General features: G+C 52.2%; 1 protein-coding gene across 1 annotated transcript; it reads left to right on the top strand.

Moving 5' to 3' along the window:
• Positions 1-3,742: 3,742 nt before the first annotated feature.
• CIB4 (calcium and integrin binding family member 4) lies at positions 3,743-11,114 on the top strand. Its single transcript, XM_065587284.1, has 5 exons — positions 3,743-3,961; positions 5,782-5,923; positions 7,463-7,572; positions 7,794-7,882; positions 10,281-11,114. The coding sequence occupies exons 1-5, from the start codon at positions 3,743-3,745 to the stop codon at positions 10,300-10,302; spliced, it is 582 nt and encodes a 193-aa protein (XP_065443356.1). The 3' UTR covers positions 10,303-11,114.
• Positions 11,115-14,117: the final 3,003 nt, after the last annotated feature.

Here is a 14,117-nt window from a genome sequence, read left to right as displayed (position 1 = left end):
GGAACTGGGATTGTTTAGTCTGCAGACGAAAAGAGTGAGGGGGGATTTGATAGTTGCTTTCAACTACCTGAAAGGGGGTTCCAAAGAGGATGGATCTAGACTGTTCTCAGTGGTACCAGATGACAGAACAAGGAGCAATGGTCTCAAGTTGCAGTGGAGGAGGTTTAGGTTGGATATTAGGAAAAACTTTTTCACTAGGAGGGTGGTGAAGCACTGGAATGGGTTCCCTAGGGAGGTGGTGGAATCTCCTTCCTTAGAGGTTTTTAAGGTCAGGCTTGACAAAGCCCTGGCTGGGATGATTTAGTTGGTGTTGGTCCTGCTTTGAGCAGGGGGTTGGACTAGATACCTCCTGAGGTCCCTTCCAACCCTGATATTCCATGATTCTATGACAGCTATGTCAGCAAACCCTTTCCACTCTAGACAAGGTCTTGGGATCGCTGCTATTTCAAATGCTCTGTTGTCCCAGCAATTGAGGGGATTGATAGAGAGCCTAGTTCTTACCTACAAATGAAGGGTCTGACCCTGCAGACTCTTAAGAAGGTAACTTCACTCCCATGAGTAATCCCGCTGAACTCAATGGGGCTGCTCCTGTAAGTCAATGTACTTTGCCAGCGTGAGCAGTTGTAGGATGGAACCTGTAATCTTGCATTTTAAGTGTTCCCAAGTAATATTACGTGGCTAAAGCTAAGCACTCCCAATAAACCACACTTGGTTTTCAGCTCAGCTACAGACAATTGAATGGACTGCAAGACCCTGGATGACGCTTTGAATGGCAGAGCCCAACTTTATTCAAAAGAAAAATGACGAGTTAAGCAAACAGGCCTACGGTTACCATTGCCACTGGTGTTACCATGATACACACACAGAACGATGGACTGGAGTATCAGGGGGTGATCCACTGACAACAGCAGGACCAGCCTTATTACCCGCTAACCTAACAGTACCCTTGGATGTTAATTGGAGCTCTCTTAATTTAGCAAGGCCACTCATTTTATTCTCCATTATAAACTCCTATTAAACCCACCCATTCCCATAATCACATTTCAGACACCTCTTTGGTGGCTGTCTACATCACACACTATTTAAATTAACATCTGTACGAAGGCTCTCCCCATGCTGTCACTATAGGTAGCATTTCAATAAAACATTCCACATCCTCAACCACTTATTACAAACCCTGCTAAAACCAGTTACAACCAAAACATGGCCCCAGTATAACCTGGGCCAGGTCCTTGCTAACGTCAGTTTGCCCATGTTACTGTCTCCAGCTTAGCTCTAACTTTTGCTCCCACTAACAAGCACAATTTCCCATCCTCCTCTTTTCTTAGTCTATCTTAGGTCAAACCCTAACATCTGCTTATTTCTTAACCTAACACGTTTTATAGGCTCCAAACCCCAACTGTATTTGTGTGTGTGTTAGGCAGGGGTGAAAGTGAGCCGGTCCGAGCCGGTATGGCACACTGGTAAGAAACCGGTACCAGCCCGTACGCAACCCATGTTGGAGCTTTAATGTCATTGCCTCCTTTTGCCTCCCCGTGCCGCCGACAGGGGAGGGCAAAAGGGGCCGCTGCCCCGGGGCCGGCGATTTAAAAGGGCCCAGGGCTCCGGCCGCCACTGCTCCCGCGTAAGAATTTAATATTACTTTCATCCCTGGGGTTAGGGTTGCCAGGTCTCCAGTTTTCGACCGGAACGCCTGGTCGAAAAGGGACCCTGGTGGCTCCAGTCAGCACCGCTGACCGGGCCATTAAAAGTCCAATTGGCGCCACAGCGGGGCTAAGGCAGGCTCCCTGCCTGCCCTGGCTCTGCGCACCTCCTGGGAGCAGCGACATGTCCCTGCAGCCCCTAGGCGCAGGAGCGGCCAGGAGACTCCACGCGCTGCTCCTGCCCTGAGCGCCAGCTCCACAGCTGCCATTGGCCGGGAACTGCGGCCAATGGGAGCTGTGGGGGTGGTGCCTTCGGGCAAGGGCAGCATGTGAATCCTCTTTGGCCCATAGGGGCTGCAGGGACATGTCATCACTTCTGGGAGCCACCTCAGGTAAGCACTGCTTGGAGCCCGCCCCGCACTCAGAGTCCACCCCATACCCTGAACCTCCTCCCCCACTCCTGAGCCCCCTCCCACACCCCAATTCCCTCATAGAGCCCACACCCCACACCTCCTCCTGTACCACAACCCTCTGCCCAGCCTGGAGCTCCCTCCCACTCTCCAAACCCTTCGGCTTCACCCCCCAACCCAGAGCCCCCTCCTGCACCCCAAACCCCTCATCCCCGGCCCCGCCCCAGAGCCCACACCCCCAGCCGGAGCCCTCACCCCTTCCCACACCCCTGCCCCAGCCTGGTGAAAATGAGTGAGTGAGCGAGGGTGGGAGAGAGCAAGCAACAGAGGGAGGAGGGATGGAGTGACTGGGAGTGGGGCCTCAGAGAAGGAGTGGGGCAGGAGCGGGGCCTCAGGCAGGGGGGCGGGGCAAGGGTGTTCGGTTGTCTGCAATCAGAAAGCTGGCAACCCTAGTTGTGTGTGTGAGAGAGATCCCCTGGCATTAAACATTTTTACTGTTTTTGACATGCTCGATTTGTAATTTGACCTACGGCTACCACTTGGGGTTGAATTATTTGCTGTGACCACCTTGCTGGCCCAGTACAAGAGTACTCTGGTTCTAGCAAGTTCTTTCCATTTTTGTGAGCACTTCTATCTGTATAGCCGGTGGAAGAAAACCATAACCCTATTTTTATTGTTGCTTAAAAAGGGAATTAAATGTTTATTGCTGTAAACCATATGTGCGTTTTGATTTCCATTGCAGTTCCTTGGTCTGAAAAAGGGAGTCCCTCCCCCCTCTAGATGGCAGTAGAGCATCACTTGTCCTTTGCATTTCTTCGTTTTGCTCTAAAAGGACTAGTGCACCTCGCACCTCTGCCTCCATGAACCAGGCTCCTCAAACTCATGAGACTTGGCTTAGAAATCATGATGTTTTAATTTGGCAACACTAGAGGAAGCCCAGTCATGGTTCCAGGGCCCCAGAGTGCTGTTCAGACACAGAACAAATGATCACCTCATCATTTTTTAAATTAATGGAGATATCCCATCTCCTAGAACTGGAAGGGACCTTGAAAGGTCATCGAGTCCAGCCCCCTGCCTTCACTAGCAGGACCAAGTACTGATTTTGCCCCAGATCCCTAAGTGGCCCCCTCAAGGATTGAATGAACAACCCTGGGTTTAGCAGGCCAATGCTCAAACCACTGAGCTATCCCGATAATGTCTTACAGCTCTTCTCTTTGTAAGAACAGTGCTGGTCTTATAGAATCATAGAATCTCAGGGTTGGAAGGGACCTCAGGAGGTATCTAGTCCAACTCCCTGCTCAAAGCAGGACCAACCCCAACTCAATCATCCCAGCCAGGGCGTTGTCAAGCCTGACCTTAAAAACCTCTAAGGAAGAAGATTCCACCACCTCCCTAGGTAACCCATTCCAGTGCTTCACCACCCTCCTAGTGAAATAGTTTTTCCTAATAACCAACCTAAACCTCCCCCACTGCAACTTGAGACCGTTGCTTCTTGTTCCGTCTTAGTTGACGCAATGTGATGTATTCCATCATCTGAGCCAGCCGGGCTCTAAAGGGGATTTGTATAAAGCTTTTTAAAGGGGTTGGGGGGGAGGGGGGAACTATGTAAGATTTAAAAGAACAGTCACAGGTGTCGCGACGCACCCAGGAATCAGTTTGTTTAGTAACAACTTTATGTAACCTACATGTATGACCAGTACAACAGATGCTATCCTGTCCCTGCCAGTCGATAGCTCTCTCTATGTAGAAGAACCGGATACCCTGAGACGAGATTTTGTAATGGGAGGCGTGGGGGAGGGAGAGGATGAGGATGACAGTGGTGGGAATCGCTGGTTACCTGCTTATGGAAATAACGCGGTGGGTTTGAAACCTTTCAATTGCCTGTGTTTGTACGAGTGGTGGGTCTGGGTGAGTATATCCCTTACCTGCGCAGGGCTCTGGGCCCACCACCAGACAAATAATACCTAGGTTGATTTGCAAATAGTTTATTTTAAAGTATGTTTATTTGTAGTGCTGCTCACCCAGAAAATGAGCACCTCATGAGGGGCCGGCTGTGACAATGCTGATTTCAGTGACTTGCCCAGCATCACACAGGGCCTCTGTGCCAGAGACAGGGACTGAATCTACTTTTCCAGTGGGGCATTCAACTGTCTTACCCACGAGACCCTCTTCTTTCTTCCTGCAATCTCCTGCCTCATTTGCTGCACATTTGCCACTTTTTTGCAGCAAGAGTCAGGGAGCCTACAAACAACAGCCTCCTTCACTATACAGCCCTGATTTCATTCATCCGGCCCGTGCATGGAATGGGGCAGGGCTCCTGTGGGAAAAATGGTATGTGGTCATGTAATCAAAGATTATAGCATAATGCACAAGTGGACAGAGTTAAGGTTATGCAATCCACATGCTTTATACCACAGCATTTGGTACTCTGGGTCATGGGAGGGGCCAGGGATGCTCAGGCAATATTTTATAGGCTGATCCCAATCATTGCACCACCTTGGATACAGGCTACAGACTTGTGTTTCACTGGCAACTGAGAGGACCAGTCAGCTATTGCCCCAAGGGCTGGAAGCTGCTAACTGGGGAGCTCCCCAGAGTGTTGATTTGCTGCCAGGGTCTGAAGTGTTTGACAGGACTGAGAGACGCTGCCGTTTCTCCAGCTCTGAAGAGTTCAGGTGACTCAAGTTCACACTACTCCGGTCACACTGCAAAGAAGATCAGAAGGGAATGTGTTTTGACGTGTGAACTGATGGACAGAAAATGTTATGTGGAAACCTTAGATGTCAAAATGTTTGAAACAGAAACAAAAGGGGGAGAATTGATACAAGCAACACCAGTAGACTTTCAGACAGTAAGCTTTTGTTTACAAGTTATTGATAGTATTCCATATTTCATATTATTTACAAGGTGTTTTGTGAGCATTTACTAAGAAAGTGGCTGCTGCTTCTCCAAGAAATGACTGGGAACTATGACCCTCCATTTCTCGTGGTTTTACACACAATAGCTCTGAAGTTTAACACTGTGTAATGCCTTCTGAACAGACAGCAGTCTGGCCAATGCTTCAGCAAAGAGTTAAGCTCTGAAGAACACAGCACCTACTATGGCCACACTATAGAGACTGATAAATCATCTCTGAGAGAAGATCAGAGAGAAATGGGTCTGTATGTGTGTGTGATAAAGTGTGTTCTGTTGAAACGATGCCCTGAAATATATGTAAGACAGGAAAGTGCTGCTATCTGGGTGAGTGACACCAGGAGGTTTACAATCTAATAGCTTTTCTTTAAGAGTTAGCCAGAAGTATTCCAAAGACCATTTACAGGGCTGGGTGTGTATTAAATGGTTACTAAGAAGTTGTCTTTCTCCCTTTGAAGCTGACTGGGAACTAGAATCACCTATATTCAGGGTTTTGCATGCAGTAGCCGTGAGGTTTAACTGTGTGTAATGCTTTCTGGAAAGTCATGGAAAGACAGACTCTGGCCTGTGATTCAGCGAAGGGTCAAGCTGAGGTGCAGGACAAAAAAACAGGAGCATAAAGGTATGGAAAATACTGTCTCGGTACCACCTAGTCCATTACAGTTGTCCACGTAGCCTTAATTCTGGCGTTTCCTACCTGTCAAGAATTCTTTTAAAAGAGAGGTTGGCTGGGACAGGGGATTGTCTGCAGTATATTTTATATATATATATATAAACAGGGTATATTTAAACAAATCCCGCTTCTTTTCACACAGGTGAATCCCTTTAGGGACAGAATTTGCCGAGTGTTCTCCACGGACGGCACCTTTACGTTCGAGGATGTCTTAGGCATGGCCTCTGTTTTCAGCGACAAAGCTAGTCCCCGTCTAAAAATAGAATATGCCTTTTATATTTACGGTAAGAGGTCCCACTCCACCAGCAGCAAGATTTAACAAGCCAACAAAGCGCCAGGCTGTCCCCGGGGTGCGTGACGAGCTCGTGCAGGGTTTCATCTGGGCTCCCGGGACACAGGGTTTTACTGCGCTGGTGTTGGGACAGATGTGTTAGCTTTTGACGTGTGCGTTTTAATAACCCATGTGCTTAAAGCCTGCAGCAGCCACTATTTTATACATTGGAACAAATAGGCCAAGATTTTAAAATATAATGAGTGATTTCGGGTGCCCGACGTGCGCCACCTCCAAGGGGTCAGGTTTTCAGTCAGGGCTGAGCAGCCCTTTGAAATGCAGGCAGTGACATGCCCCAGCTCCTCCCCACTCCCTGCCCTTCGCGTGAGGCAGGCTTCTCTGTGCCCGCTATGGATCAGGTCCCTGAAACCAACAGCCTCTGGCAGCGCAAACGGTGCCCTCCGGGTCTCGAGGCCTCAGAGCGTCTCTGGACACTCCCAGAACTGCCAGCAGAACAGGGCACACTGGCCTGTAAGGTCCAACTCAGGATCAGCACTTTGCTTCTCACCACAGCCCTGAGATAGATTGATAGTGTAAAGAAAAACAGGCTTATTATCAAAGACTGGCGATCCAAGGGATAGTGACTGAGGATATGGGAAACAAATGGCTACATGTGAAACAAAATCCGACCATGCTTTCTAGACACCAGACTTGACTACAAGTCACACTCTTGTCTAAAGAAGCTTTTCTCATGCAAAGTTCTCGCCACATCTGACAGAGACCCTTTCTCATGAAGCAAAATCGCTGCCCTTTTTTTCCCTCAGTGAAGGGTGCCTGGGCCTCTCCTTTGGCCCCCCATATATACTCAAGCAAACCTTTGATATGCACCTCAAGATCAGGTTCTCTTCCCCAGTTGGGTTTCTCTTCCTGTTATTCTTTCTGGAGTTCTTTCTTACACTCACTCATTTGCATTCAGTCCAGACTGGTTATGGGGAACCCATTGGGAAGGAGACAATACTCAATTTACATGAAAACAGATAGATGGGATGGCAGACACTGCCTCTTTCATCACCTCTTTGTCACCTTGGCTGATGCCTAATACCTCGATGCAGACTTTAAGAACATATTTTCACTCTATGTACATAGGTCCTTATATAGGATCTGTACACACATTGCACAGTGATATCAATGGCTAGCATGACACCAGCTTCCATTTGAGACCTCACATGATGTTCTTTGATGCACCTTAATGTACAACCAGAATTAGGAGATTCATAGAATCATAGAATATCAGGGTTGGAAGGGACCTCAGGAGGTATCTAGTCCAACCCCCTGCTCAAAGCAGGACCAATCCCCAACTAAATCATCCCAGCCAGGGCTTTGTCAAGCCTGACCTTAAAAACCTCTAAGGAAGGAGATTCCACCACCTCCCTAGGTAATGCATTCCAGTGCTTCACCACCCTCCTAGTGAAATAGTGTTTCCTAATATCCAACCTAGACCTCCCCTCTGCAACTTGAGACCATTACTCCTTGTTCTGTCATCTGGTAGCAGATTTCAACGAGAATGGCTTTATTGACAAGGAAGACCTGCAGAGCATCATCCAGCGACTGTTAAACAGTGACGACCTACCAGAGGAAGAGCTCATCACACTGACAAACCATGTACGTGTCCACGTTCCTGCTATTTGATTTGTTCACGTGGTATCCTCTGTGGTTTCACGGTGTTACCAATCGTGCTGTTCTCGCTCTTTCTGGGATGGATTGTTTCATCTCGAGCCTCAGACCTTATCCAACACCCGCTGGGTCAAAATAAACACAACAGCGCTAATCCTTCTCTCTCCTCTAAGTCCTTTGTCTGTCTCTCTCCCGTCCCATCCCAACAGGTGCTGGAGGAGGCCGACCTGGACAATGACAACATGCTGTCCTTCGCAGAGTTTGAACACGCCATGTTGAAATCGCCGGATTTTTTACAGTAAGTGCCATTCTTGTGATGGGTGTTTGAAACAGAGAAGTGGGAGGGGTGGGGGGAGGACACGGGAAAAGTAAAAGGGGTTCATGTTGTACGCAAGGCAGTTGTCTCCGCTTGCCTCCTGCCTAGATGTTGGATTGCACTGTCCTCTAAGCAAGGGCTTACATGCCATTGGAACCATTTACCAAGGGCCGGGATGGATACTCCATCACCGGCATGTTTAAATCGAGATCGGCTGTTTATCTGAAAGCTCTGCTCTAGGAATTATCGGGGGGCAGGTCTCTGGCCTGAGCTACGCAGGAGGTCAGACTAGAGGATCACAATGGTCCCTTCTGGCCTACGAAAGTGATGCTTGACCATGTGCTAGAAAAACCATGCTATTGAAATATTACAGGTGTCACGGATCCACAGGATCAGTGCTACGATCCCAGCTTTGGAACGGTCTTTAGGAGGCGCCCTTGCAATGTGCCAGACCCCCAGGGGGTCTCACTCGTCCTCTGGTGAGCGTTATGCACCCTCACCACCTCCTTAGACTGATCCTGTGGGGCCCCAGCCCTCCCCTTTCACACCGCGAGCTCTGTTCAGCGGGTCCAACTGAGCCAGACTCCTGGCAGAGACTTGTCCGCTCTTCAGGGATTCATGCGCCCAGGACTGCAGTGACACTCAACCAGTGCTGTCAGCAGGAACCCAGCCTAGGAAGTCCGTAGGTTATCACGGAGATCGGCAGGTTAAGGCATAGCCCAAGCCCACTCTGGTTAGCCCACAGCCCAGCCAAGCTGTAGTGACCCCCGTTGTTCCAGTTCTGTCTGTCTCTTCTTCTGACCCCCTTGGTCAGTTCCCAGAGGAGAGCCCCGACTCCTTCCAGCAGCCAACGCTTATCATAGAATCATAGAATCTCAGGGTTGGAAGGGACCTCAGGAGGTATCTAGTCCAACCCCCTGCTCAAAGCAGGACCAACCCCAACTAAATCATCCCAGCCAGGGCTTTGTCAAGCCGGGCCTTAAAAACCTCTAAGGAAGGAGATTCCACCACCTCCCTAGAGAACCCATTCCAGTGCTTCACCACCCTCCACCTCACACCTTCCCAGTCCTTTGTTCTCCCACTGGGCAATGTTGCTCAGCTTCCCTGCGAGAGGCGGGGAAATCCTTCTCCATTAGGGTTGTTGGGTGTTGGGGGTCAATGTCCTGCTGACTGGCTTGGCCATTGTCTTCTCAGAACCTCCATTGATATGAGGCCGTTTTTTTTCTCAATGATCCATTCAGGCAGCGAGGCGAGATTCATACCTGTGCCCCTGGGCCTGGTCTACACTAGAAAATTAGGTCAATTTAACTACATCAGTCAATGGTGTGAAAAACCCACGCCCCTGAGCGATGCAGTTAAACTGACGTAATCCCTGGTACAGACAGTGTTAGGTCGACAGGAGAATTCTTCCATCAACCTAGCTACCACCGCTTGGGGGATGGTCCGAGAGAACCCCTCCCATTGGCCTGGGCAGTGTCCACACCGAAGCGTTACACCAGCACAACTGTGCCAGTGGATCACTGTAAGTGTAGACATGCCCTTAGCCTGCCCTGAGAGCAAACAGCTTCCCCCCACCCCCACCAACTGGGTAACAATATGAAATATGGGGAAACTGAGGCACACATCGGCATCATAAAAATATTACAGAAAATTCCCATTTTGTCACATCAGGCAAAGGGAATCTCACCATGTGGGAGCAAATAATATTCTGAAGGCCTGATCCTGACCTCTGACAACACTGGGCCCTCTGGGTTATGCTGTAGGGCTGAGTTAAAAGCAGTGGATCTCAAACTCTGGGTTGGGACCCCAAAGTAGGTCATGACCCCATTTTAAGACTTGCTGGGACCCAGGGCTGAAGCTGAAGGTGGCGGGGCTTGGGCTGCGGCCCCCTCTTCCCCCTCCCAAGGTGGCGGGGTGAAACAAGGGTCGAGCGAGGGCCGGTCCTAAACTTGCCGGTGAAACAGTTTCTCAACAGAAAATTGGGGGTTTCGACTAGAGTGAAATTTGCGGTGGTCAATTTCCATTTCTCACAGTCAAATCAATCAATGAATAAATGCTGCTTTCCCGGCTGTGTCCCTGCCCCGGAAGAGCTCACACTCTAGACACTGGTCTCCCACCAGAGGCGACACATTGGGGGAGATTTGGGGGGTCATGTGTCCCCCCAGATTTGCTGCTTGGCTTGTATTGAGCATGCTCCCATGGACTGAGCATGCTCGGTAATGGTGCAGAAGTCAGCTGCCCTCAGGGTCGGCAGGCGGGGGGGTCATCTGTCTCCCCCTGAGTCTGCAGCCCTGTTTTCCGGGTGACGCTGGGGTTCGCAGAGGTCCACACTGCTTGTGACCCGACAGGAAGCGTGCAAATAATCACCGTCTTTCCCCAGTTCCTTTAGGATTAATTTCTGACCACGGGGCACCGTGCAGGACACAAGCGGCTTAAAGGGATCGCAAGGCAGCACATCGCTAAAGCCAAACCCTCGCTCAGTCCCCTGGCTGGTTAGTGAGGCATCTCCTGTGTTCTGCACAGCAAGAGACGCAGGGGAGAGAGAGCCTGGACTACTGGACTTCAAACCTCAAAGCCCGTCTGTACTTTGTGAAACCGAGGCCAATCTAATCATATGGTGTGTGTCGTCTCCTCTCTCTGGGCACGCGGCCTGGGGGGAAGCAATTGACAGGGAAAGGAGCAGAGACATTGTTTCTTGATGTAAAATATCTCTGAGAGAGGAAGCGTGGTCCAGTGGTTAGGGTGCGAGGCGGGGCCTGGGGAGACCTGCTCTTCAATGGGATCTGGGCAAGTCACACCCAGGTCCTCGCATCACTATTAATCCTGCCCCTCCAGGGAATCCTGAGTCCAGCTCTCCTCGGGTTCAGCCCAGTTTATAGGGCATGAGGCTGCCAGCCCTTGGCTCTGAAGCCTTCGCCCTTGGTGGGCCAGGCCTGCCCTCCGCCCAGGGACCCGTTTGTTCAGCCCCTCTGCTGCATCCCTGGGTTGCTTCCTGCTGGGGCCTTCCCCAGTCTCTTCCCGGCTGGCTCTTCTGCAGGTCCCGAGACGTAGGGGAGCCGAACGCGTGAGGAGAAACAAAAGTCCTGCCCCAGGGAGGCTCTGGTCCCAGCCCCCAGCAGGTCCTGCCTTCTAGGCAGCCCCGAGGCAGTCTCTGGTTCGGTTCTGGCCCCAGCCGAGCTCGGGAGCTCCCCTCCCTCCAGTCACCACGGCTGAGCTGGGCCTTTCCTCTTGAATCTCCTCCCTCCAGGCTCCGCACCGGGCACAGGGTGCAACGGGGTGGGGCTGGCTGGGCCCACAGGCCCCCATTACCCCCTTCCTGGTCAGCGTGGGGCCTGTACCCTATCCCGGGTGCCTCACGTCCATTGAAATCAATGGGAGTTAGGCACTGTGGTGGGATGTCTCCTCCGCCAGCCCCAACCCCTGCCCCCCGGCCATGGACACTGCTACAGATTCACAGTCCCAGTCTCGAGGGGGGGACGTACGGGGAGTGGTCCCAGCCGATCCCAGTCTTTCAGGTGGGGGAGAGGTCCTGGCCTTTGGGGATAGGAAAGGAGCTGATTGAAGGTGCCAGTGCCCACCATGGGCTGGAGAAGAGACAGCAGTTCCTCCTGGAGCTCCGGCCCCTGACACACCGCCCCCCCACACACACACCCCTGGCTCCTTGCTTCCCAAAACCCAGGGCCGCCAGCCCCTCCAGCTGCTTCCTCTCCCCCTTCTGCGCCCAGCCTGCTCTGGGAGGAGAGACGGCGGCTCAGCGAGGACATACGGGTGCCAGGGGGCAACACAAAGTGCGGGAACCCCTTACACACACACACTGCTTGGCAGGTAACCCGGGCCCCTCCTTAGGACAATTCTGGTTCTGCCTTTGTCCTCCACAGTGGCAGAGCAAGAGTTAACAGCGCCAGAGAGCAATCAGTGCCCCCGGTTACACCTCAAGGGGGGCCGGGTTTAGGATCAGGCCCAGCTGAGGGCTGCCTAGGGGTGGTGGGTCCCAGGGGAGCAGAGGAAGGCCAGCAGGGCAGGAGAAGGGAGCTGGCCAGGCAAAGGGAAGCTACAGGAGTGGAGTGAGCTGGGAAAGGGCCAGACCCAGGGCGGCAGCCCGGGGCAAGAGGTTCTGACCAAAGAGCCGTGGGCAGACAGAACTGGGGGAGAGGCAGCCAAGGAGCTGGGTCTGGAGGGGGCGTTGCTCTGCTCCGGAGCTGTACAGAACAGGGCCAAGCCTGGGGAGGGTGAGCCCACGAAGGGGCTGGGGAAAAGGCCTGGAGACAGGCTGAGGTGGCAGCAGATCTGAGCTTCGGAAGGTCCCTGAGCCGAGCGGTGTACAGACCACTGGGCCCAGAGTCGGGCTGAAGACCTGGACTATTGTTTGGGGGACTCCCTGTTACCCGGGACAGGGAGCCTACAAGGGACCTGGCCGGAGGGCAGAGTCGTGAGGAGAAGCAGACCAGAGCAGCTGTGGGTGGGGGTGCTGGGGCGAGACCCTGCTATGACACCCCAGTCACAAGGGGCATTGGGAGGATAACAAGGACTATCCCTTTGGTCCCCAGAGCTGATGAAAGTTCAAGGCCCTCAGGGCTGTTCCAGGTGGGAGGAGAAACTGAGGCTGGAGGCGGGTACCTGTGGCACAATCCTCTTTATTTACAAAGAATGTACAAAGCCTGTGTGTCCCGGCGCACAGGACGCAGCTGCCGTGTTCCCAGCACCGGCGCTCTGACCCCAAACCTCTCCAGGCTTCTCCCACGCACCCATCCTGCAGGTCGTGGCTGCTTTTCCCTGCTCGCCCTCTCCCTCCTTGCGTGACTGGCTCCTTGTGCTGTCTGACCCTCTCCACGCCCCCATGACACGCTGAGTCAGCAAACACCCCTCTGCCCAGTGGTGCCCTGATCCCGGGAACTGTATTATTTCACACATTTCACCGGAAGGAAAGGTAGCTGTTAACCTCAGCAGTTTCAGGGGGTTAACCCAATGATCCCGTAAAGATTGTGGGGCCAGCTAAGTACCTTAGATGGCTTTTGGTGTACAGCTCCCCGGGAAGGGCTCAGCTGTGCCAGTGCGGGGATCCTGCCTCGGGGAGTCCCAAGCCCTCCCGGAGCAGGGGGGAGATGCTCTTTTGGGGGTGTAGCGTACTCTCCCCTGGCTAAGGGTGCACCCGGCTTATGGTCCCCAGGCGGGTGTGGAAGGAGGATGGGGCCTGATCCCTCACCCCCCTGTGCTAAGACTCTGGCACAGCTGCGCTAACAAGAAATGGGAACAGGAGTCTCTGACATTAGCCCAGAGTCGACATCCCTGATGGCCAGGCTCGTGGTTACCCCCGTGGGGTGTCTTGTGCCCCCCCGGGGTGAGAACTGGTGCTGGGCGGATGTGCGAGAGGAACAGGAAGCTTCTTCAATACTGCAAACCCCAAGTGCTCAAAAATAATGCGTCAGGGCCCCTAAAATCATGCCTGGCCTGAAAGAAGCATAAGATTGCTTCACAAAACACACACGTGGGCTTCTTTTTATTTGTTTTCTGCTTTTTGAGCCTTTAGGGTTTGTGTTTTCAGCCCTGGGAACTAGAAACTGACTTGCATTTTTTAAATGAAAGCTGAGAGTCTCAGATGATCACCTGACTCCAGGAGCTGGAGCTTGGAGAAAGACAGAGACTATTGCTGGAGCTGGCAACACTGCTTCTTGCCTCCTTCGGGCTTACGTGAGACTCCAGTGGAACACAAGCCCTGAGCTGGCTCAGTTTGAGAGCAGCAGAGCGGGGATGTAACATCCATCAACGGTCACTAAAAATCTGCGGCGCCTGGGCAGGCAGCAGGTTCTTAGTACAGGGTATATCTCAGTGGCCGGCAGCCTTCAGTTCATGTCTTCGGATGCTCATGAGTGACCCCCGCAAGCCAGCCCCCCTGCCTGCACCTCCCAGCACAGCCTGCCCCTGCACTAACCGTGATTCCTGGAGCCCGGCCTGTAGCAGAGATGATGCTCAGTTACACAGTAGGGGCACTTGTCAGTGTCTCTGTTTTTAGACTGAGATTTCCAACGGAGCCTAGAGTTGGGTGCCTGAATCCCACTGAAAGTTAATGGGAGTCGGGCACTCCTCTGGGCTCCTTTCCAAATCTCAGACTTAATCCTTACAGTCAAAGAGCCAGTTTTGCTGTGGGGAGGTGCCTGAAGCAGACCCAATCTAGCCTTGTACGCAAGCGACTCCTTTCCTGAGACAGGCTCCTCAAATG

Source organism: Chrysemys picta, chromosome 3 (genome assembly GCF_011386835.1).
Source record: "Chrysemys picta bellii isolate R12L10 chromosome 3, ASM1138683v2, whole genome shotgun sequence".
Classification (NCBI taxonomy): Eukaryota; Metazoa; Chordata; order Testudines; family Emydidae; genus Chrysemys; species Chrysemys picta.
This window is presented reverse-complemented; position numbering and strand designations above follow the sequence as displayed.